Source organism: Symphalangus syndactylus, chromosome 5 (assembly GCF_028878055.3).
Source record: "Symphalangus syndactylus isolate Jambi chromosome 5, NHGRI_mSymSyn1-v2.1_pri, whole genome shotgun sequence".
Classification (NCBI taxonomy): Eukaryota; Metazoa; Chordata; class Mammalia; order Primates; family Hylobatidae; genus Symphalangus; species Symphalangus syndactylus.
The window spans coordinates 15,974,505-15,999,611 of NC_072427.2; the positions used below are offsets into that span (position 1 = coordinate 15,974,505).

Here is a 25,107-nt window from a genome sequence, read left to right on the forward strand (position 1 = left end):
TGCTTGAACCCAGGAGGTGGAAGTAGCAATGAGCCAAGATCACGCCACTGAACTCCAGCGTGGGTGACAGAACGATACCCTGTCTCAAGAAAAAAAAAAAAGACACAATGACCAATCTAATGGTGAGGAACACCTCTAGCACCCACCCAGACTGCATCCTTGAAATACCATTATCCGCTAACAGTAACCAGGGCTCCACAGAGAAATGGTGGATTCCAGGTCTGGGGTTGAGAAATGCAACAAGATGAGCCTGGAACGTCCTATGCTAGAAATCAAGGAAACTATCAAAGATTACTAGGGTCATGTCAAAAGTACTCAACAGTCACCGTGACGGAATTTTTATTGGTCAAAGAGGGGACAATTTGAGCATTCAAAAAATTATATATGGCCAGGCACGGTGGCTCACACCTGTAAAATCCCAGCACTTTGGGAGGCCGAGGCAGGAGGATCATTTAAGCTCAGGAATTTGAGACCAGCTTGGCCAGTATGGCAAAACCCCGTCTGTACTAAAAATAATAAAAAATTAGCCAGGTGTGGTGGCAGTCACCTGTAATCCCAGCTACTCGGGAGGTTGAGGCAGGAGAATCACTTGAACCTGGGAGGCTGAGGTTGCAGTGAGCCGAGATCAAGCCACTGCCCTCCAGCCTGGGCAACAGAGTGAGATTCCGTCTCAAAAAAAAAAATAAATAAATAAAATAAAAGAAAAAGATATTTAAGAGACCTATTAACTAAATGTAATGCGTGGATCTTGTCTGGCACCTGATTCAAAAATACAAACTGAACAATGATAAGATGAATGGGGAAGTTTAAACAATGACTGTGTTTGATATTTTAAAATAATTTGTTAGGTGTGATGCTGGGATGGGGATTTTTTTTTAAGTCCTTATCTGTAAGAGCAGCGTCTCAGCCCAGGCATTATTAATATTTGAGGCTGGAGCATTCTCCGTTGCAGTGGGCTGTCCTGTTGCACTGAAAGATGTCAAGTGGCATCCCTCACCTCTACCCACCAGATGCCAGTAGCACCTCTTTCGTCAGGCCAATTAAAAATATTTCCAAACAGCCAAATATCTTCTGTGATAAAAAAAAAAAAAAAAAAAAAAACTGTTAGAGACATGTACTGAAGTATTTATGGTTGAAATGATACTATACCTGGGTTTTGTCAAAATAACCCAAGAGGGTTTGGGCAGAGATACAGGTGAAATAAGCTTAACTGTGTGTTGATAATTGTTGGGCTGGATGGTGGACACATGGGTGCTCATTACATTATTCCCCATTTATATGTTGAAAGTTCCCTGCAATAAAAGTTAAAAAATTATAGTACCAAAGGAGTATTAAAATATATGTTTTCCCAAGCGTATTAACATATTGGATTAAATAAGCTATCTTTAAGTTAAAGTTAAGAGTATACGCTGGCGCAGTGGCTCACGCCTGTAATCCCAGCACTTTGGGAGGCCGAGGTGGGCAGATCACGAGGTCAGGAGATAGAGATCATCCTGGCCAACATGGTGAAACACCATCTCTACTAAAAATACAAAAATTAGCTGGGCGTGGTGGCGGGTGTCTGTAATCCCAGCAACTCTGGAGGCTGAGGCAGGAGAATTGCTTGAACCTGGGAGGCAGAGATTGCAGTGAGCCGAGATCGCGCCACTGCACTCCAGCCTGGTGACAGAGCGAGACTCCGTCTCAAAAAAAGAAAAGAAAAAAAAGAGTTATAATTGAGTTACTTTAAAAGTCTTGGTAAAGCCCCTTGTCTACTTCCCAAGTCCTGAGAAAGTGAATAATCTAATGTTTGCATGCATAATAAATTCTCCAAATTAGGTAATTATCTTTTTTTAATTTTTGCTTTCAACAAAGTTGGAGAACCTATTCATGTTATAACTTATTATAAATCATTGAGTTTTTGGATTAGTAACTAAGGAGTCCTAAGAAATGTGTGACATTGCTGTAACGAAACACCTCAATGTTTCTCGGAGCTTACAGTTATAAAAATGAAACATAGAAATAGAATTGGTCATGAGCCCCATCTCATTCTAACAAGAATATTTGTCTACCGAAGCTGGGCGCGGTGGCTCACGCCTGTAATCCCAGCACTTTGGGAGGCTGAGGCAGGCGAATCACAAGGTCAGCTGTTCGAGACCAGCCTGGCCAACATGGTGAAACCCCGTCTCTCCTAAAAAGAGAAAACAATTAGCCGGGCGTAGTGGCGGGTGCCTGTAATCTCAGCTACTCGGCAGCCTGAGGCAAGAGAATAGCTTGAACCTGGGATGCGGAGGTTGCAGTGAGCCGAGATCACCCCACTGCACTCCAGCCTGGGCAACAGAACGAGATTCCGTCTCAAAAAAAACAAGAACAAAAAGAATATTGGTCTACCATGTTTTTAAACCTTCGTTTTAAAAGACTTTCATTTATCTCATCAATAAATGCATTTCATTAGACACCAATGACAAAATAACACAAAAAACTGCATTTCAAATATCTTTTAGGATTGTCAAGATAAAATTACATTACTGGGCCAGGTGCGGTGGCTCACGCCTGTAATCCCAGCACTTTGGGAGGCCGAGGCAGGCGGATCACGAGGTCAGGAGTTCGAGACCAGCCTGGCCAGTATGGTGAAACCTCGTCTCTACTAAAAATACAAAAATTAGCCCGGCGTGGTGGAGGGCTCCTGTAATCCCAGCTACTCAGGTGGCTGAGGCAGGACAATTGCTCGAACCTGGGATGCAGAGGTTGTGGTGAGCCAAGATTGTACTCCAGCCTGGGCGACAGAGCAAGACTCCAACTCAAAAAAAAAAAAAAAAATACTGCAATCGAATATGCACTAATAACTGTATCTATGCAAAATGTTTTTCTGGATTGGGTTAATAGGCTTGTGGCCATGAAAACAAATTTTTATTTTTGTTACAGATGACCAAAAATAAGATGTCCTTTAAAATATTTCACTAGGATAAAATTCTGAAGGAAGCAGAGTAGAGAAAAAAAAAGTTAAGTTTGTAAAGATTTTAAATTTCCAGGGGCAGGCATAGTGGCTCACACCTGTAATCCTAGCACTTTGGGAGGCCGAGGTGGGCGGATCACTTGAGGTCAGGAGTTTGAGACCAGCCTGGCTAACATGGTGAAATTCCGTCTCTACTAAAAACACAAAAAATTAGCCAGGCGTGGTGGCAGCTGCCTGTAGTCCCAGCTACTCAGGAGGCTGAGGCAGGAGAATCACTTGAACCTGGGAAGTGGAGGTTGCAGTGAGCCGAGATCACGCCCCTGCACTCCAGCCTGGGCGACAGAGCAAGACTTCTGTCTCAAACAAAAAATAAATAAAATAAAATATAAAAGAAATAAAAAAGAAATTTCCAACTAAGAGCTTTGTTCATGTACCTTTAAAAATGAATGAAGGTGGGTTCCATTCGATATTTTTATGAGGCCATTTTTATATTGAAATTCACATGCTAGCAGGTACTCTTGATTTAAACATTAAAAATGTATTTGTCAAACTTAAAATGTGTGAAGGGATGTATACGTTTTCCCAAATTATTTTCAGGGATACACAGGCAAAAGAATGAGCAGCAGGGCTGTGACGACCCCATCTCCCTCCCCATTGGTGCAGTGGCACCACCAGCAGCAGCTGGGACTCCACGGCATTCACTCTGCCATTGCTCTGGGTTCCATCTTACTTTTCTACTTTTTTTTTTTCTTTTTGTTTTTTGTGAGACAGGGTGGTGCTGTTACCCAGGATGGAGTGCAGTGGTGCAATCACGACTTACCACAGCCTCAACCTCCCAGGCTCAAGCAATCCTCCTGCCTCAAGCTCCTAAGTAGTTGGGACTACAGGTGTGCACCACCACACGGGCTAATTTTTGTATCTTTGGTAGAAACAGGATTTCAACATTTTGGCCAGGCTTGTCTCTAACTTCTGATCTCAAGCGAGCCACCCGCCTTGGCTTCCCAAAGTGCTGGGATTATAGGTGTGAGCCACCGCACCCAGCCCCTACTCTGATTTTCCCTCTTATTTTTCTTATTTAATATTGCTATACCTTGATAAGCTTTTTTTTTTTTTTGAGATGGAGTCACGCTATGTTGCCCAGGTTGGAGTGCAGTGGCACGATCTCGGCTCACTGAAAGCTCCACCTCCCGGGTTCATGCCATTCTTCTGCCTCAGCCTCCTGAGTAGCTGCGACTACAGGCACCCACTACCAAGCCCGGCTGATTTTTTGCATTTAGTGGAGATGGGGTTTCACCCTGTTAGCCAGGATGGTCTCGATCTCTTGACCTCGTGATCTGCCTGCCTCGGCCTCCCAAAGTGCTGGGATTACAGGTGTGAGCCACTGCGCCCGGCCGATAAGCACTTTTCTTTTTTTTTTTGAGACAGTCTCGCTGTGTCCCCTAGGCTGGAGTGCAGTGGCATGATCTCGGCTCACTGCAGCCTCCGTCTCCCAGGTTCAAGCGATTCTCCTGCCTCAGTCTCCTGAGTAGCTGGGACTACAGGCATGCGCCACCATGCCCAGCTAATTTTTTTGTATTTTTTAGTAGAGACGGGGTTTCACTATGTTGGCCAGGATGGTCTCGATCTCCAGACCTTGTGATCCACCCGCCTTGGCCTCCCAAAGTGCTGAGATTACAGGCATGAGCCACCGCACCCGGTCCTGATAAGTACTTTTCCAACTCCCTTGATTTCTTTGCAAGACAATATAGAGCATATTATTAAAATATTTCAGGTTTCAATAACAAAGCTACCAGACAGCATCCTTTCCATTTCAGAACGAGAAACCTGGGGCTCAGAAGGGTACCTTCCAGAGAGTCCCACCAGGAGAGCCATGCTCTTCCCCTCACTCTTCCTCAGAGGAGCATGAGGTCATCTCCAACCACTCGCACAAATCATCACCTCCAATTTATCATTTTCCCTATTTTAGAATTATTCCGTTTTCCCCCTTATTTCAACCTGTCACTAATTTTCCAATATAGTCTGGCCACAGTTTGCCAACACAACAGGATGCTTATGTACATGTTTGTATTTTTAAGTAAGGCTGCCCTCTGACAAGGAAGCCTTTTTTTTTTTTTTTTTTTTTTTGAGATGGAGTCTCGCTCTCCCAGGCTGGACAGCAGTGGTGTGACCTTGGCTCACTGCAACCTCCGCCTCCAGCTTCAAGTGATTCTCCTACCTCAGCCTCCTGAGTAGCTGGGATTACAGGCTCGTGCCACCACATCCAGCTAGTTTTTGTATTTTTAGTAGGGGTTTCGTCATGTTGGCCAGGCTGGTCTTAAAACTCCTGATCTCAGGTGATCCAGCCCGCCTCAGCCTCCCAAAGCGTTGGGATTACAGGTGTGAGCCACTACGCCGGCCCCTTTTCTTCTTTTTTTACTGCTGTGATTTACTTTTTCCACACTCAACATCCCCTAGTCTTTTCTGGTGACTTACATGTAACATAGGAACCCCCTAAGGGGCAGTCTATGTGCTCAACGAGTGTGCTGGTCAAAAAAGGTTAAATGCTGTTGCAATTTTAAACTTTCCACCGTTAGTCAATCAGAATTAAGTGACAAATGGTGTTTGGTTCCGGCAACCCCCTTCTTTTTATGGTGAAGATAAGCATATTCATTAAAAAGGCTAAAGTCACACATTCACATTAAAAGTCACTTTGAGACATTCAGTGATTTGATGGTGGACTTACGTTTTCTCCTTTAAAAGGAAGGGGTTGTCTGCTGTTGTGCTTTTAACTATCACATCTCACTCTAGTCAAGGTGTTTAGCAGGAACTGTTAACAATGAAACTGAGAAAAACACAAACATGAACAAATGACCTTTTATTTCATACAGAGATACAAAGGCAACTGTGTGCAGCAACAATCTGATGGGCAGCCCAAACTCTTGGGAGGAAGTAAATTCATGGTAAATGTCATGATGGCTGGTCGAGGAGAAGGTCAAAGGAAGAGAGAGAGGAGACAGAGAATGCTACAGCTAATAAATAACAGTAACGACAACTGCGTGGTTTCAACACCGTGAGTTTGTTGGGGCATCCTCTATGCTACTAAAGCCACAATTCTATATCATCATCAACATTCTTGAAGTGCATTTTACACTATTCTGCATTAGCAGTTGTGTCGAGGGAACTATAAACCTTAAAATTACTGACACATTTTATTAAAGGAGCTGTAAACTCTGCCCATTATTGCCTGTCTTGGATGTGGCCTTTGGGATTGATAGCCTCTTTTAAGGAAACAGGGCTGACACACCTTGGTTGGTCCCAGTTTTTGAGGCAATGCTAGTTGTAACAGCATCATCTTTTAATCTGAGGAAGATGTTTATTTAAAAAACCTGTCTTCCAAAATGCAACAAAAAACAAGGTCTGGGTAGTGGCGATTCCTTCCATGGCACTCCATGCCTCCCTGTGGGCTGTAACCATGCACCTGAGTAAAGAGTCTCATAAAAATACTTCTCCAATGCATTTATAATAGGGACACACTACATAGTTTGTTATTCATTAAAGCAGTTTATTGGCTTAATGTACATCAGTGAATTTTTAAATGCTAAAAATTTATGATAGAATACCGAACCAAAACATCAAAGAAAGAAAATAGAGGCTCAGCAGCATGATTTCAATATATTTTCCTGGAAAAAGTTTTTTTAAAAAAAAGAAAGTATATGATTTTTTATCCAAGAACAAAAGCTTCCTAAATTCAATGTTTAGACTTGATTTTTTTTTTTTTAACTAAGCCCAGAAAACTGGGGCTCATAAAAGGCACAATGTGGGCAGCAAGATAAAAAATGGGAAAAAAATTGGTTTTAATCTCACGTGTAACATAGGTTGGCTGGTTTTGTTTTTGTTTTAGACAATTTAAGGCAGAATTATCTCTCTGCAACACTGCAGATAAATCCTAGTGTTTTAGCTATAAGTTTCAAGAGTTCAGATATACAGATAAACCAATTTAAAAAAACTTTTTCTTATTCTAAGGCTTTTGATGCATTATATAAATCTTTAAAATTCCTATCACCCACATTTTAAGACATACATCTATACTTTAATAAGGCACTCTTAAGATATAAAACAGACATTCTACATTAGGGCTAACCCATTCCTCTGCCATAGGGATGGAGTGAATTGTCTCTTTGAATCAAGACAATCTCTGTGCACCAACACAAACAGGCAGGTGTCTTGACCCATTCTGAATTTATCTGAGTAGCTGAATTTTATCAATGGACTCTCCCATCCACTAGTTGGGGAGTTACACAAACAGAATTGCCCAAGTTTGATAATGAAATTTAAAAACAGTATCTCCTTTTTTCTAGAAATGCTTCCTTTGAACATATGACCGTCACTTCCATTAGCTCCTGTCCATAAAGAAAAACACAATGGAAGATAACCAATGACTCCCCATATCCTTCAATTTTCCTGATGGGACAGAAATATAAAGGAACTTTACTTTTAAATGACAACCTAATGACTGTTAATAACATGACATTTTAGTTGTGTGTCTTGTATGTATGTATGTCATTGGTGCTAATAGCTTCCACTTCTAAATGAGAAAAATTTGAATCCTACCATCCCTATTGCTAATTAAAACAAACACCAAAGCTTACAATATAGTAATGCAACCTCTAAGACTGTAACAACACAGAGAAATTTTAGTGGCGTTTCTACTCTTTCCTAAGTAATGGAAGAAAATGAAGAAACCAGAAAGGTCAGACTAAGCCTGAAACACAATTTCACTATGAAAAAAGGGTAACAAATGTCCCATCAGAGCGAGAGGAGTTAAAAATGTGGCATCGGGAGTGTATCAGATTGAGGTGCTGTTGTGGGCTGGGTCTTTGCTTCCAATGAGTAAAGGAGGACCTAGAAAGAAGCTGTGAGGTGCTTCTTTCCTTCATCCTTCTGGGCTGGCACCAAACGATCAATTACTTCCCGTAGAACTTTTTGTTGAGAAGGAAGATCAGGAGGTTGACATTTACTTTAGCTCTATCAAATAATTTCATGACTGCAACTCCTTCATACTGTAGCTGCAGCAGGTCCTATTAACAAAACAAAACACTTTGACAGTTAATCAAGTCTGTGGAACAAGGAAAAAGGACACAATGTAGGGAGGGATCCAGATGGACTGAGGCCTGCCTTGTGTGCCAGATGTGAACTGGGGCAAAAGAAAGGTTCCTAGCTAGGAAACTACCCACTGCACAACCAGCCTGAGAGCTGCAGCAATAGGGCGCATTGGCCAAGGGAGGCTTCTGGTTGATTTGGAGTTAGGAAGTCATGTTGTTCCTATCAAAATTCATCATACATGGACAGAAAAAGAAACATGTTCAGTTGCCACACACATCTAAGCTTTTTATTTCAGAAGTCACAATGACATTTTCCCATTTCATCCATGTTATGGGTCACTAGTTTTAATAAATCTGGAAAAGATGAAGCATTTAAACTTATGATGAAATATACTAAGCACGGGGAAATGAGATAAGGATAGTAATGTCACCTCAACACTATCTGCTAGCTTTTTTTTTTGAGACAGAGTCTCGCTCTGTCACCCAGGCTGGAGTGCTAGAGTGCAGTGGCGCGATCTCAGCTCACTGCAAGCTCCGCCTCCCAGGTTCACGCCATTCTCCTGCCTCAGCCTCTCCAAGTAGCTGGGATTACAGGCGCCCGCCACCATGCCCGGCTAATTTTTTATATTTTTAGTAGAGATGGGTTTCACTGTGGTCTCGATCTCCTGACCTCGTGATCCGCCTGCCTCGGCCTCCCAAAGTGCTGGGATTACAAGCATGAGCCACCACGCCCAGCCACTATCTGCTAGATTCTTAATTTCTGTTCCACGTGAGAACACTTTCTGTCCTGAAGACAAGGGGAAAAGAGAGAACTTGATGTTTTATTAGGTGTCTGCCATGTGCTTGGCATTGTGTAAGCACATTAATAGCATCTTTTAAAGTCCTCACAAAAATTTTTATGAGGTGCGATTATTCTAACTTTAAAGATGAGCTATTGAGGCTCAGAGATGTTAAATGACTTGCACGATAGGACAGAGATGGAAGTGGTAAATCCAGATCTGACTGCAATGCTCCCACTTTTCCTGCTACTTTCACCATCGTCCTGAACAAGTTTAAGAAATCTGAGTGGTCTCACTTCTAAACTTTAGAAGAGTAGTGATGAGAAAGCAAGGGTCAAAAGGCTTGAAAGGACCCCACAAGGCCGGGTGTGGTGGCTCACGCCTGTAATCCCGGCACTTTGGGAGGCCGAGGGAGGTGGATCACAAAGTCGGGAGTTAGAGACCAGCCTGGCCAACATGGTGAATACCCTGTTTCTACTAAAAATACAAAAATTAGCTGGGCGTTGGGCGTGGTGGTGTGCGCCTATATTCTCAGCTACTCAGGAGGCTGAGGCAGGAGAATCACTTGAACCTGGGAGGCAGAGGTTGCAGTGAGCCGAGATTGTGCCATTGCACTGCAGCTTGGGCAATAAGAGCGAAACTCTGTCTCAAAAAAAAAAAAAAAAAAAAAATTAGCCAGGCGTGATGGTGTGCGCCTGTAATCCCAGCCACTCAGGAGGCTGAGGCAGGAGAATCACTTGAACTCATGAGGTGGAAGTTGCAGTGAGTGGAGATCACGCCACTACACTCCAGTCTGGGCGACAGGGCGAGACTCTGCCTGCCCCCCACTCAAAAAAGAAAGGACCCCACAAGTTAAATTATCTGCTGGAAAAATCCTAGCGGCTCCAAGAGGGCTGCTGGGACCTGTGCCTAACAGAATACCCCACACCTGGCAGTCACCCCACATTTAATGAATTTGTACATAAATTAATAAATTACCACAGGCAGACTGGTTGGCCTAACACGATTTGGTTAAAAAATTTAAAAATAAAAATATGTTCTGATAACTCCACGTAAATAAAAAAAATTAAAATTTAAAAAAATAATAATTTGGTGAAACTCAGGGAATAAGAGGTTCCTTTTCTTTTTTTTTGGTGGAAGTACTTTAGTTAGCTGTGTGCATCACAAAATCACTTCACATTTGTTTAGCTAACATGTTTTAATGGTCTACTGGTCATTGAGGAGGAAACTAAGATGACCAAGAAATGCTACCTGTCCTTAAGGAGTTTATGGCTTTAGCAGGGAGAGGGGAAGTAAGTCAACACCTGCCGTAAACAGAGGATGTCTGCAAGGGCTACAGAAGCAAAGGGGAAACCACCTATTATGGCTTGGCTGGGGGAGGCACACACATGGAAGTACTCGATGGAGGAACAAAAGGGGCAGGATTGGGAGGCAGGGGAGGGGAGGGAGGGCAGCATGAGCAGAAGCCCAAATGTACATTCACAGGAAGGCACCTGCCCGGGCTGGCAGGGCGTGGCTGCGTGAAGCAGTGCAAGAAAGGAGACAGGAGCAGACTAACCGGTACCACACACACAAAGCTAAAAGAGTCTGGATGTCACCTAGGAATCCTCTCAATGCCCTGTTATTTTTTAACGTGTAAAAATCAGATATTTCAAAATAAAACTTAGGGATCTTTATGCTACAAAAATGAATTACTTCCGAGTTCTTTTTGGATTTAAGATAGGATTCGGTTTACAAACATAAACTTTACACACACCTTGTCAGAAGTGCATCTAACTTTTAAGTACCTATACCAAATCAAAATGAGAAAAAAGATTTCAAGCTACTGAGTGGGCTTACAATTTTGCAATGTCAGCATGTGTACTTACGCATTTTGTTCAAGTCCAAGGTATCAGCTCAATTTAGTGGCAGCACTAAGTGGAGGCTTCGGATAAATGTTTTCTGAAGATTTACATCTGCAAAAGCTCTCCAGAGTGCACACACCAAACCAGACACACTGAAACCCTCAGCTTCTTTCCCCCCAGTGTGGAGCCTAGCTCACTGCTGAATGTAGACAGCTTTCCTCAGATGAGTCTCCTCTTTTATCTATTTCTCCTACTTGGACAAGAATCTCATCCAGAAAGTTTTTGGTTCCTGCTGGTGCATACCCACCTGATAATGTAACATAAAAGTCTCCATTTGAACTCCCATGAATTTGGCTTTCACTTCAAAGTCTCCAACTTCTTCTGTTGGACTGATTTCAAAGATAACATTTTTAAACCTGTTGAAAGATAACATCGTAAGGGTGTGGTTTTTATGTTCTCATATAAAAATATTCTGTGAAATGGGGAAAGGAGATGAACCAAGTCTTCAAGGGTGAAAAGGGGTAGAAAATACAGGTCGAAAGTACTTCTGCAGCTGAAGCAGCATGGATTGCCACGCGTAAGTACCATCTGCTCTGGGACTTGGAGAGAGGAATGGCAACCTCTCTCTGCCTGCAGCACCTGCATTCTATGAAAGAGGAACCACTGAGGAGTGCCACAAGTGGCGTGTGAAGGGATGACATCTTTTCACTTCCACATGGCCAAAAATGAAACCTAATGATAAAAGGAGAAAATGGAGGAAACGGGGGTGGAAAGAGACGGTATGCGTGTTTGAATACATGCATGTTTGAGAACTGGGAGAAGTAAACAAACAAAAGGGGGTCCATATAAAAAGCACCAAGGGAGGAGGTCTTCTAGAAAGAGTAGGTGCTGTGTATATAAGCACACTCAGTATTACCAAAGATTAATTGTTATTATTAAACATATTTAAGTTATCACTCATTCACAACATGTTACATGCCAGGAAATTTTGGGGGGCCAAAAGGAAAAGGGATTATGCAGCCAGGCGCAGTGGCTCACATCTGTAATCCCAGCACTTTGGGAGACCAAGGCGAGCGGATCACGAGGTCAGGAGATCGAGGCCATCCTGGCCAACATGGTGAAACCCCATCTCTACTAAAAATACAAAAATTAGCTGGGCGTGGTGGCATGCACCTGTAGTCCCAGCTACTCGGGAGGCTGAGGCAGAACTGATTGAACACAGGAGGCGGAGGTTGCAGTGAGCTGAGATAGTGCCACTGCAGTCCAGCCTGGTGACAGGGCGAGACTCCATCTCAAAAAAAAAAAAAAAAAAAAAAAAAAAAAAAAAAAAGGGATTATGCTGTAGCACCACTTCCAGAACTCAACTCTGGAGCTGCCTTACCTATTACGAACAGGGCTGAGAACCATGAAAGATGCAAAAAGGTCACTGAGAGTTAAAGGAGAAGTCACAAAAACCCATGCACTGAAACACACGTGCATTTTATTCAACTGGAACATCTCAACACCTCACAGGTTATTCCTTAAAGATATTTATCTTAAGTGATAAGTAATTTTATCAGATTTAGTTGGCTAGTTTCTAAGCCCATAAAAGCAAATTAAAAAGAAGAAAGGCAAATAGAGGTAAGCACTTGAACAGTAGTGGAAAATAATGATCTATAATAATAAATAAATAAATAATAAAAATAATAAAGGCCTGTAATCTCAGCACTTTGGGAGGCTGAGGTGGGTGGATCACATGAGGTCAGGAGTTTGAGATTAGCCTGGCCAACATGGTGAAACCCCATCTCTACTAAAAATACAAAAACTTAGCTGGGTGTGGTGGTGCATGCCTGTAGTCCCACCTAATGGGGAGGCTGAGGTGGGAGAACTGCTTGAACCTGGGAGGCCAAGGCTGCAGTGAGCTGAGATCGCGCCACTGTACTCCAGCTTGGGGGACAGAGAGACTCTGTCAAAAAAAAAAAAAAAAAAAAAAAAAGAAGAAGAAGAAAAAAAAAGAAGAAGAAAAAAGAATATATATATATAAAGTAGTTAAATACATAAGTGGGTGAGTAGTGGATAATCTTTATGTGAATAGAAAAAAATAATTAAAACAATTTCAGTGGTTATCTCTGGCTTGTGGAATTACAGGTGTTTTCTTTTTTATGCTTTACTGTATTTTCAAAGTTTAATAACGAATACATATTATTTTAGAATTAGAAAAATGTAAAAGGTTCTTTTTTTAAAAATTGTTTTTTTCCCCCCCAAACAGACAAAAGAAGAGAAAGATCAGTAGCCTGAGGTCACAGGGCTGACTGACCAGATGCTCAATAAATGCTTGCTAATGACGCTGGGCCCAGGACCTGTGGGAGGATGACATGTCAGGTCCATGAACCAGGTGCAAAGCAAGCTGATACTTCCCAGAAAAGAAAATGAAGATAAGTGCCTGGTTCCTAGCTGTAAGTGGAATAAAGCAAACTCCTCTTATTGTTACTCTTAATTTATTCTTGGTTCAGAAACAGAAGAAATCCAAAGAATGGCTTCCTGCTTTAATGAAGAAAAATTAAGATCAGACCCAAAGAAGTGAGCATGACCTGAGACAAATGTTCTACAAACAAGGAAAAGAAAAACTCTTTTATGATAAATTAACTCTGAGTATGAGGCCTAATTCTACACATAAAAATATATAAATACATAAAAAAATACTACAAGTAACCATCCAGAAAAGAGAAATGAAGACAAAAAGGCAAAGATGTGATAAATGTAGAAATAAAAGTCAACTTATAAAACAAAAAGCAAAGACTCACTGATTCACTTGCAGGTCCTCAATTTCCAGAAGAACTCCTTTTTCATGTAGTCTTGCTGCTGTGTATTTCAGAGAAATCTTTTTGCTTTTCTTTCCTTTCATTTCCCTAGGCTTTTTGGAGACTCTGTAAAAATCACATCATGTCACTTTCTATAAATAACCATCTACTCTGAATCTTCATCATTGGTAACTGAAGGAAACATGTCAGAAACCAAACTTCCAGACATAAGTAACACACCAACTCTAAAATGGCAAACAAATGTTAGAATTAGCCTAGGCAATATCTCTGCAAAACAGGGGAAATGTTACTAAATTGCTTCTATTTTTAGTTTAAATTATATTTGAGAATACGCCCATGAATTTAACAATGTCTTAATCCTCCCATGTCCTTCTGGGAACTTAGGCACCTAACAAGTAACTATGAGAGCTTCATATGCCAGCCTGAGGGAATGGTACTGAATCCCAGGAGTGAAGGAGTTACTCTAAGCCCCTTAGCTGTGTAGGGAAAAAATAAAAATATCATCAAATAAATACTTTTAAAAAGCGTTTAAGCCAGCACAGCAATTACAGATGAATGAGAATAAGGAAAAAGAAACAGGTTAGGAGGCTATTAGGATAATCAAGGCAAGAAGTGCTAACTTCAGAAATATGCCCACATTTGCAGAATGACATATGTAGAAGAGGTTATTTGCTGCAGAATTTAAAAAATAATAACAAACAACTGGAAACAAATGTTCATCAGTGGAGAACTGTTGAAGTAAATTGTTACATCTATCTGTATAATGGAATAATATGCAGCATTAAAAAAAATGAGAATCTAGGTCTGTCTGCTTAGAAGGCCTGGAGGCCATGACAAATCTGGCAGTGAACACACCTATTTCTAGATCTTGGTTTCTAAATACCAGTCTTCATTCAAAGAAACCAGGGATGCTTGGAGAAACAGTTCATTCTGGGCCTGGAGAGGGGAAACTACAGGTTGAACATGAAACATCTTGTGTCAGAAAGTCAGGAAGTGCGCAAAGAACAATGAAAACACGTCAAAAGCTCACAGGAGTCAGATCTGCAAGCAGGGTTAGGTGGGCCTGTTTTTCATCCCTTCCCATCAGCCCTGCCTGACCCCAGGGAGTCTTCCATGGAGAGAGAGAAACAGAGGACACGCACGAGCCAGGGAGATGGGAAGCAGATATGGCAAAATGTTAAAATGGGTGAATCCAGGTGAAGGGCATATGGGTGCTTATTGTTCTATTCAATCTTTCTGAGATTTGAAAACTCTTAAAAAGTTAGGAATAAATAATAAACTACCCTACAAGTAAAACCTGCTCTGTTACCACCCACCTCTCTGGGTTTTCAGTTCCCTCCCTGTAAAATGAGCATGCTGATAGTTTGTGGCCAGGGCCAAGAAGGCTGGATCAGACCTTCCTCAGCACCCAGGAAAAAAATCAGAGCCTGTGATCTTGTCCCCAGGAAGTATAGAGAGGGGCAAGGGGATCCAAATTTGCATAATATTCCTTAAGTGATTTTGGGACCACTAGATGATCTCTTTTCATGATTTTAATTTCTAAGGCCAAGAATTTTTTTTTTTTTTGAGACGGAGTCTTGCTCTGTCGCCCAGGCTGGAGTGTAGTGATGGGATCGTGGCTCACTGCAACCTCCATCTCCCAGGTTCAGTTAATTCTCCTGCCTCAGCCTCCCAAGTAGCTGGGACTATAGGCGCGTGCCACCACGTCCAGCTAATTTGTATATTTTTAGTAGAGATGGGGTTTCACCATGTTGACCAGGCTGATCTTGAACTCCTGACCTCAAGTGACACGCCCACCTCAAGCCTCCCAAAGTGCTGGGATTATAGGTGTGGGCCACCTTGACAGGCCCCAAGAAGATATTTTGCAAAAGGAATACTTAGCGATAAGCATCCATGAAATCCCCCACCCACTATTTACATCATACACTTACAAATGGAATTAGGCAATTATACAAATGATTAGAGGTACAATAAAAGACTAATGCAATAAATAGATCCAGTGTATTTTAAGTAAAAATTTCCAGTGTCATTTCAGTTGCCTCTGCTTTCTCCTCACTCTAATTGTTTTCCCTGACATTGATTCTTAAAAAAGAAAAAATACTCACTTGCCCTTGCTGGCTAAGTTATCCAAGCAGGTTTTGATATAGCTTTTATAGTAATCCACCTGCTCCCCATAAAAGGTGGCCTTAGAATTCAGAGCAGCGTATGTCTGTTGCAGTTTCACTAGTTCGGCCTTTCTCCTCTGTCGGTACCTCCGCTGATTCCGAATATCCTGAGACATAATTATTAAAGTTAGAAAAATAACGACAGGTATCATTACCATTTCACACTAGAACCCAGCAATACTTAACTCTGCCTTAAATATGACTACTTACCTTTTTTTTTTTTTTTTTTTTTTGACACTCTGTTGCCCAGGCTGGAGTGTGCAGTGGTTGAGATCATGGCTTCTTGTAGCCTCAGCCTCCCAGGCTCAAATGATCCTCCCACCTCAGCCTCCAGAGTAGCCGGGACTTACAGGCACATGCCACCATATCTGGCTAATTAAAAAACTTTCTTTTGTAGAGATGGGGTCTCAAGCGATCCTCCTGCCTTGGTCTCAGAAAGTGCCGAGATTCCATATGTGAGCCACTGTGCCTGACCTAACCATACATTCAACAGGCAGTAATTTGTTTTCACAAATTAACAGAGAAATTCAGATCTCAAATTTTCTTCCCCCATTTGTATTTTCTAGCAGGGAAATGTGTTACATTTAGACTTACACATTTTTAGAATTTACTTGCAAAGCTGGTTTGGACCTCTTAAATATTTTGTTGGGAAAGGGAGAAAAAGAGAACTATAATACATCAACTACCAGTTCCCAGGTGTGCATAATATTATCTTAGTGCAACAGCATAGAACACCTAAACTCTTAGTCTTTACCAAAGCCCCTCGCTTGAGATGATTCATACAAATCAATGATTTAATCAACTTGATGTGAATTTATATTTCACAGTAATCATGAAAAAGATCTGGAAGAATTCTTTAAGGCTGAAGACAAATTCTTTAAGGTCATAGGAGGCTCTAGTTAAGGTCCTCTCCCTAGTAATTTAGGCCATGGAATAAGCCACCTCACGTCAGGCAAGGCCCTCATGCTGGAGAGTCAGATATGGTTTCTCAGAGAGGAGGGCACTAATTTGCCCATGAACTGAAGCTATGCTCTTATCTGAACAGCTACTGTCTCTCAAGCCTCTCAGCTTTGAACAAGGCCGTTCCCCTCTGTCCCCCAAATGCAGTACCCTAGCAATGTCGTTGATCAGTTCCTGGTATTTGTTCTTTGGGTCCACGGTTCCAAGCTCTGTTAGCTTCTTTAAACCTGTCTGGATCTTCTCTTTCTTCTCTTGAAGAGTGAGGTTGCTGTCTTCCTTTACAGATTTTGACTTTTTCATCTTGTCAGGTGTTTTGGCATCACGGATAGCACGTCTCTGCATGGCTCTCTGATGTTCCGCTTCCTACAGATGGGAAAAAGAAGTTCTTAGCAAGTTTACCACACTAATCCTAAACTTGAATTTATATAGCACATCTGCACCTGAACTTATACAGTTCTTAAACTCCAACCTTGAAACAGAAGGAAACAAATTCTGTCCCCTGCCAAATGATAGATGAGAAACTGCATGAAGCAGAGGCACATCTCTTTCGACCTAGAAGAGATGATATCTACAAAATCACACAACTGGGCCAGGCGTGGTGGCTCACGCCTATAATCCCAGCACTTTGGGAGGCCGAGGTGGGCAGATCACGAGGTCAGGAGTTCAAGACCATCCTGACTAACACGGTGAAACCCCGTCTCTACTAAAAATACAAAAACAAAATTAGCCGGGCATGATGCAGGTGCCTGTAGTCCCAGCTACTTAGGAGGCTGAGGCGGGAGAATGGCGTGAACCCAGGAGGTGGAGCTTGCAGTGAGCCAAGATCGTGCCACTGCACTCCAGTCTGGGTGACACAGCAAGACTCCATCTCAAAAAAACAAAAAACAAACAAACAAAAAATCACACAACTGCTTAGGTGCTTAGGGCTTCTTTCCTGGACTCAGGTACAATCACCGAGACTAGACTCTACTGGCTACAAAGTCATTTTTCTCTACCACATTTTGAGACATGGAAGCCATTTAATTTTATTAAAAACATAGCTGTATAAATGTTATAACTATACTAATACAACAAGACCAGTGCTTAGTAAATCCTTGCTAATTCTTTGTGTCACTTTGTCCAGGTGGAATCATGCTCGAGCCTTGCCTCTGCTTTCAAACATGCTGCAGACACCACAATCGTAACAGGGAAACACCTTCCCTTGATACTGCCATCCTTCACAGATGCCATCCTTCATAGCCACCGTCCATTGTCTGTTCCTGTCCAACACATGATCTACACTCACTGTTTCATTATTTCAGCACTTTCTTCTTTACTGCTCTCAATCACCAATTACCATTCCCCTGTCCAAAATCCAATGCCTTTTCTGTCACCTTGCTCATCTTCTCTGCACTGTCTTCTTGCTCTATGCATGGTTTGGTACTTCCACGTGACCTGTGACCATTTCTCTCTGTTTACTCTCAATACTTCAATGACCGCCTCTGTGCTGACAGATCCTAAATCTTTGTGACCATGGCTCTGGTGCCATATTCTGAACTGTTTGTACTGGGATGTTTACATTCGGGATGGCTTATAGTTCAAACTTGTAATTCCCCCTAACTGGAGCAATTCCCTTTCCCAATAGTCCCCTTTTTTCTAATGTCAAGAGTACTCTGCATCACATAATGTAAAGAGCATAAGCTTTGGAGGCAGACAGAACTGGATCCACCTCTGGTTCTGTCACTACAAGCTGATGATCTTAGCCAGTTAACCTGTAAGGGTCTTGGTTTCCTCATCTGCAAAATAAGGATGAAAAGACTCGACTCATGGGAATATTGTAAGGATTAAATGAAAGAACAGAGGTGAGAGCACCAAACACATACTAGGTTCTCTATAAAGACTGGCTCCTCCTTCCTTATTTCAAATTTCTTTCTAGGTTCAACGTGTTTCAAGTATTGGTTTACATGTCCTTACTTGCCTTTCACACATATCTAATCAGTAATCAGTCACAGCAACTGACAGCGGAGACTTCATTTAAAACAATGGTTTCCAAATAGTTCTCTGTACAGCCTCAAGAGTTTGCCAGAGGCATCACAGAGTCCTATAGGGCTGGATTTCAGATGCCCCATTGCTGGCTGTCAGAGTAGCTCCAGAGTAGCAGAGTACCTGCTTTATATTCTGGGCTTTTAGGTAAGTTGTCATTTAATGAAACAGATTACCATGCTTAAAATTTGAAAATGAATGACTTGACTTACTTTCCGTATTTGACAAATGAGAAACAGAGGTCTATGGCTGGGCGCAGTGGCTCACACCTGTAATCCCGGCACTTTGAGAGGCCACGGTGGGTGGGTCACTTCAGGTCAAGAGTTTGAGACCAGCCTGGCCAACATCGTGAAACCCTGTCTCTACTAAAAATATAAAAACTAGCCAGGCGTGGTGGTGCACACCTGTAGTCCAGCTACTAGAGAGGCTGAGGCAGGAGAATCGCTTGAACCCAGGAGGCGGAGGTTGCAGTGAACCAAGATCACGCCACTGCAGTCCAGCCTGAGAGTGAGACTCCGTCTCAAATTAAAAAAAAAAAAAAAGAAACAAGGGTCTTAGATATGACATGACTCATCCAACCCTACAAAATACCAGGTCCCAACCCCCATCTGCCCACCCCACTGGACCTTATCACACACCTAGATGACTCAACTACCATCTGCTCTAATAGCACTGCTGAATTAATTAGCTTTTATTAAATGGTCTTGAACCTTATAGAGGCTCTTTATTCCTTATCTCTGCAGTGCCAAATTCCCATCTAGTTTGTGAGTTCTAAATAATTTGGTCTGTTTTATTTCTCCCTACTCACCTCCACCCACAGCTCCATTCCAGACGTGTAGTCTGGTCGCATCACGCTCTTCCCTCCTTTGTACCTTTGTACACATCGCTCTCCTGCCTCGAATGCCCTCTCTTGTCTTACACGCACACCCAAATCCTTTCCACCTTTATACGTCTGGCTCCAGTTCCACTTCCTTTAGGAAGCTTCCTAATGCATTGCCTCACTGGCCTCTTTCCTGAAACTTCTCTTATTTTTTAGTCAGTAACATAGTTAATTTTGAATGGTTTCATCACTGTTTCAGGTATATATGTCACATTTACCCAACAAGACCATGAGTTCACTGAATTTAGGAGCCACATTCTGTACTTTTCTTCTATCTACCAAGGCACATAACAGAATTCAAAATATATAATATTCAATAAATTGCAGTGAACCCTACATAATTCATGGTTTCAACCAACCGTGAAACTATTTGAAAAAAAAAAAAAAAAATACAATAAAAAATAATACAAATTTAAAAAATACAGTAACAACTATTTACATAGCATTTATATTGTAGTAGGTATTATAAGTAGTCTAAAGATGATTTAAAGTATGTGGGAGAATGTGTGTAAGTATATGCAAATACTACAACATTTATTTATTTATTTATTTATTTATTTATTATTTTTTGAGACGGAGTCTCGCTCTGTTGCCCAGGCTGGAGTGCAGTGGTGTGATCTTGGCTCATTGCAAGCTCCGCCTCCTGGGTACACGCCATTCTCCTGCCTCAGCCTCCCGAGTAGCTGGGACTACAGGCGTCCACCACCTAGCCTGGCTAATTTTTTGTATTTTTAGTAGAGACAGGGTTTCACGTGTTAGCCAGGATGGTCTCGATCTCCTGACCTCGTGATCCACCCGCCTTGGCCTCCCAAAGCGCTGGGATTACAGGCGTGAGCCACCACCCCTGGCCAAATACTACACCATTTTATATAAAGGACTTTAACACCTATGGATTTTGGTATTGGCCAGGGGTAGGGGGAATGGGCGCTGGAAAGAATCCCCTGTGGATACCAAGGGACGGATATACTGGATGGACACACTGATTCTGCATGCAAGTGCCAGTGAGCTTCCTGCCCAAAGGACATCACCTCCTGGACTCAGGAACCAAACACTTTCTCAGACGAGCCGTAACTACCACTGTCCCCCGGTTACATTCATGCTCACCCCTAGGTTACCAACTCTTATTTGTCTCCCCTCCTTTCTCTGACATGCGCCTATCGGGAAAGCTTATCTACCAAACAAAGGAGTATGTTAGTCCCTAAATTTTACCTGTTCACTGGTGGCTGGTGTTTCTAGGATTTCAGTCAAGGTCTCTCCTGGCTGGAACCGGATGACATCCACAATTAAACGTTTTGTACTGAAACGAGATGGGGGAAGCATTTAAATATTACCAGTGTTCTAGTTCCTCTCAAGTGGACCAAAGCAGCAGCAGCAGCACAAACAGTACCTCACAGAAGTCCCAAGCGGCAGCTGCCAGTACACAGTACTCAAGGCACTAGGCTTATTTACCCAACCATTCCATAAGTAGGTACGAGGGTTAGGATTTCCAAGATTTACATTTCACTGTAGCATATTAGCAAAATAAGGCAGATAAGTCCTGTGCCAAGTACAATATGCGAGGTGATTGGTGACTGGGATTATGACAAGTATGAGAGGTCAGGATGGTCATTTCAGGTAGGACCCAGCAGGTTCCTCTCCAAAGGCCAAGAAACCTTTGGATTACATTCATTCCATTCTTCCTTCTTTTGATACTCACTTCAGTAAGATGGTTCGAGCATCCATTTCTGCATTCTCATCTCCAGGCACATCGAACTTGTTGGTCAGGGTGAGAGACACTTCTGTCTTAGCCAGTGCCTCCTTATTTGGGTCATTTAAATTGCCAGAGCTTTCCCCTGAAGTTTTGGGAGGGTGGAAAGAGTCAGCATAATAAAGAGAGGAGATATTGGGGGGAAATAATACAAATATAAGATGCAAATCTAAGATAATACTTGAATCACCTAACATGTACAGTGTGACGATAACAACTTTTACTGAGAAATAAAATGTTATTATGCCAAATGATAAAGGCAAGGGATCCATAATAACTCCATAAATGTTTGAGAAATCATTTCAACACTACAATATCACAATTCTCTCTCAAAACATTCTTTCTGGCTGGGTGCAGTGGCTCAGGCCTGCAATCCCAGCACTTTGGAAGGCTAAAGGAGGAGGATGGCTTGAGGCCAGGAGTTTGAGACCAGCATGGGCAACATAGTGAGACCCCCATCTCTATTTAAAAAAAAAAAAAAAAAAAAACTCAGGAGGATCACTTGAGCCTAGGAATTTGAGGCTGCAGTGAGCTATGACTGCACCACTGTAGTTCAGCCTGGGCAACAGAGGGAGACCCTGTCTCATAACAAACAAACAAATTATTTCCTTTAGAGGACTTTTAATTTATGTATCTGCAATTTTTTTAAAAAAACACACGCTGGCAGTATGTATCTGCGTTTAAAATCTCTTCCTCTGATCCCAGTTCCTTACAGATAGTGATCACATCTGGGCTTTTGTTGTTGTTGTTTTTGTTTTGTCTCTTACGAAACTATCAGGATCACATCTATTTTATTTCTCAATGTATATCCAGAGTTTGGTATAGTGCAAAAAACAGAGGAGGTGACAATTACAACACTTTTCTGTCACATTCCCTTTTGACCTTCCAGGCAAAAGTTAGAACTTTACCTATCAGAGACTCGATGGTGGGCACCTCGCCGAGGTCGTCCAGCAGCTCGTGGATTGGATCATTGTGCTCCGGAGCAATGGCATCCTGGTGATCCAACAGGAGCTGCAAACACCAATGATCAACTCCATTTATACATTCAACTCTCCAGTCCGTCCCTCCCTAGAAAGCCTAACAATGATCTGCACAAAGAGGTTCCAACAAAGTTCCTATATTCAAAGAAACAACAAGCAAATCCTTAGCAAACTAAGCCAAATAAACAATATGATATATAAAGCACCACACCGGGCTCTGTTGAACGACTTATGTTATGATGTAAGAAGAGGAAATACTGGTATTCTCTTAACCTCATGGCCATAAAGGATTCAAATGTGCCCTGTGTAAGAAAGAACACTGTGGCTGGGCGCAGTGGCTCATGTCTGTAATTCTAGCATTTTGGGAAGCCAAGGTGGGCGGATCACCTGAGGTCAGGAGTTCAAGACCAGCCTGGACAACATGATGAAACCCTGTCTCTACTAAAAATACAAAAATTAGCTGGGCGTGGTGTGCACGCCTGTAATCCCAGCTACTAGGGAGGCTGAAGCAGGAGAATTGCTTGAACCCGGTAGGCGGGGGTTGCAGTGAGCCGAGATTGCGCCATTGCACTCCAGCCTGAGTGACAGAGCAAGACTCCATCTCAAAAAAACAAAACAAAACAAACAAACACAAAAAACCCACAAAACATTGAAACTCAAAGTTCAATACCCAAAGTCATCAATGTACCCCACTACCAGTTCAAGTAAGTCACATGTAGACTTTTACTTAATGTTTCCAGTGTATGACATGATTTAATTCAGAGAAAAGTATACCAAATCAATGTGTTATAATTATTGTAGGGGCACTCAACAAAGTCTTCAAGGTGCCATTATCCCCGGTGATGCCCTCAGAAATGACAGTAACCTGAAATTTCGTTTACATTTTTACATATGTCCTTGTTCCTGTTTTACATGTCCATGTCCCTAGAGGGGAAAAAATGATTTGAAAAATCTGAAGAAACATGGAGCACCAGCTTCCAAGGGAAAAATCCACTCCAAGGCTACACAGAGAAAGAAGCTAGTATTCTAGATCATGTTAGAAAAATAACGCAGAGGGCTAGGGTAAAAAGAAAGAAGAGTAAAAGCACTATTTTATTAAGGCAATAGATCAATTTAGTGGGATTCTGATTCAGTAGGCCTGGGGGGGTGGTCCAGGAAACTTCATTTTTAACTATCAGCCCATAGGATTCTGATGCAGGTGGCTTGGGAAGACCTTTTAGAAACTTAGCAGTAGATATTGCTAAGAACAACAAGCAAAAGGCTGGGCGTTGTGGCTCACGCCTGTAATCCTAGCACTTTGGGAGGCTGAGGTGGGCGGATCATGAGGTCAGGATATCGACACCATGCTGGCTGATGCAGTGAAACCCCGTCTCTACTAAAAATACAAAAAATTTAGCCAGGCGTGGTGGCGGGCGCCTGTAGTCCCAGCTACTCGGGAGGCTGAGGCAGGAGAATGGCGTAAACCCAGGAGACGGAGCTTGCAGTGAGCCGAGATCGCACCACTGCACTCCAGCCTGGGCGACACGGTGAGACTCTATCTCAAAAAATAAATAAATAAACAAAAAAGAATAACAAGCAAAAAAAGAGACATCAAGGAGATGCATTGTCAGTTAGATCACAGGAAGGTTAGACACCTGGCTACTAGAGATGATAAACAGCAGCCAGGGATAATAATTAAGGACAATGAAATTAAGTAATTAAAGAAAAATACTTACAGTGTGGGTGTTGATGATTTCACCAATGGAAATGTAGATTACTGGTTTGGTGAGGGTTACTAAATCAGAGTACTCATCCACATTAAATTTATCCTGAAGCTCTGGGACATCACAAGCAGTTTGGAAAAACCGTCTGAAATAAGCACAGGAGGCAGCCCCCCAAAAAGGGACATACACATGAGAAGTTGGCAAGAGGACATTTCACAAACCTCTCACACAATGAGTGCAAACAGAAGCCAGTCAACACAGTTACTTCAAGAGTAAGTGCTGTGTGTTTGCTGTGCTTGACAACCTGGGGATAGTGGTTCGAATAACTTCTTTCTCCACCTAGTTTGTAGTTTTAGTTTTACCCAGAAGAACTATTGCACCATGATTTAAAACAGTTCTCGGACACCATTAGGAGAATCAATTCTGTCTCTAAGACAGTGCTCTGAAGCACTTAATTCAAAACTAGATGTTAATTTACAAAAATTAAAAGCATTCTCCAATTCTTCTCTGATTACAAGGTAACATGTACTAAATGCATAATCATCATTATTTTTATGTTAACTACTATCTATTTCATAAGTGTTAACTACTATCTATTTCATATGAAAATTCTCTTCAAAGTAAATGGATCATCTTCTGGAGTCCTGGGCACATCAAACATGTCTTCTACAATATGGCAGTCCAGGGAAAGTGAGAGGTGGTTTTTAATCTTATTTTTCCCCTTAATGATAAACATACATCCACAGACTCTCTTAAGCACTTGTGCCTTTCCCCTTACCTGAATTTCTGGTAGGACTGGGAAAGATATTCATTAATGATGCTTAAGTGGGCATTATCTCCCAGAAACATCTTATTGGAAGCAGCATGCTGAAGCATTTTTGCAATGGAGCCCAGATTTCGGCGTTGGTCTGTGGTAAGCTGGCCTCCTGCCGACAAGTCAATGATGTCAAAGGCATCAGGAGCAACAATGGCTGGATTCATGTATCGATAATAAAGCAAGTTACCAATAATCTGGAACAGACGAAACAGAAAGATGGGTATTAAAAGACATACCACCAAGTAAGCCACAAATGACTTTGCTAGCAAAGAAAAGCAGAAAATGCAGTCCTATGAGGAAAAAATAAATAAAAAATACATATACACATGCATGCATGCACATATACACACGCATGCATGCACATATACACACTCTCTCTCACGGCCTGGAACT

General features: G+C 42.0%; 1 protein-coding gene across 1 annotated transcript in view; it reads right to left on the reverse strand.

The window, feature by feature from the left end:
- Positions 1 to 5,774: 5,774 nt before the first annotated feature.
- IQGAP1 (IQ motif containing GTPase activating protein 1) overlaps positions 5,775 to 25,107 on the reverse strand; it is a 113,523-nt gene continuing 94,190 nt past the window's right edge. Inside the window, exons 29-38 of the mRNA XM_055277198.2 lie at positions 24,676 to 24,908; positions 23,910 to 24,042; positions 22,123 to 22,225; positions 21,164 to 21,299; positions 20,677 to 20,764; positions 16,716 to 16,928; positions 15,546 to 15,712; positions 13,423 to 13,545; positions 10,947 to 11,055; positions 5,775 to 7,992 (exon numbers count right to left, since the gene is read on the reverse strand). Of these exons, the coding sequence (XP_055133173.1) occupies positions 7,879 to 7,992; positions 10,947 to 11,055; positions 13,423 to 13,545; positions 15,546 to 15,712; positions 16,716 to 16,928; positions 20,677 to 20,764; positions 21,164 to 21,299; positions 22,123 to 22,225; positions 23,910 to 24,042; positions 24,676 to 24,908 (1,419 nt within the window). The 3' untranslated portion in view covers positions 5,775 to 7,878. The remainder of the gene's footprint in view (positions 7,993 to 10,946; positions 11,056 to 13,422; positions 13,546 to 15,545; positions 15,713 to 16,715; positions 16,929 to 20,676; positions 20,765 to 21,163; positions 21,300 to 22,122; positions 22,226 to 23,909; positions 24,043 to 24,675; positions 24,909 to 25,107) is intronic.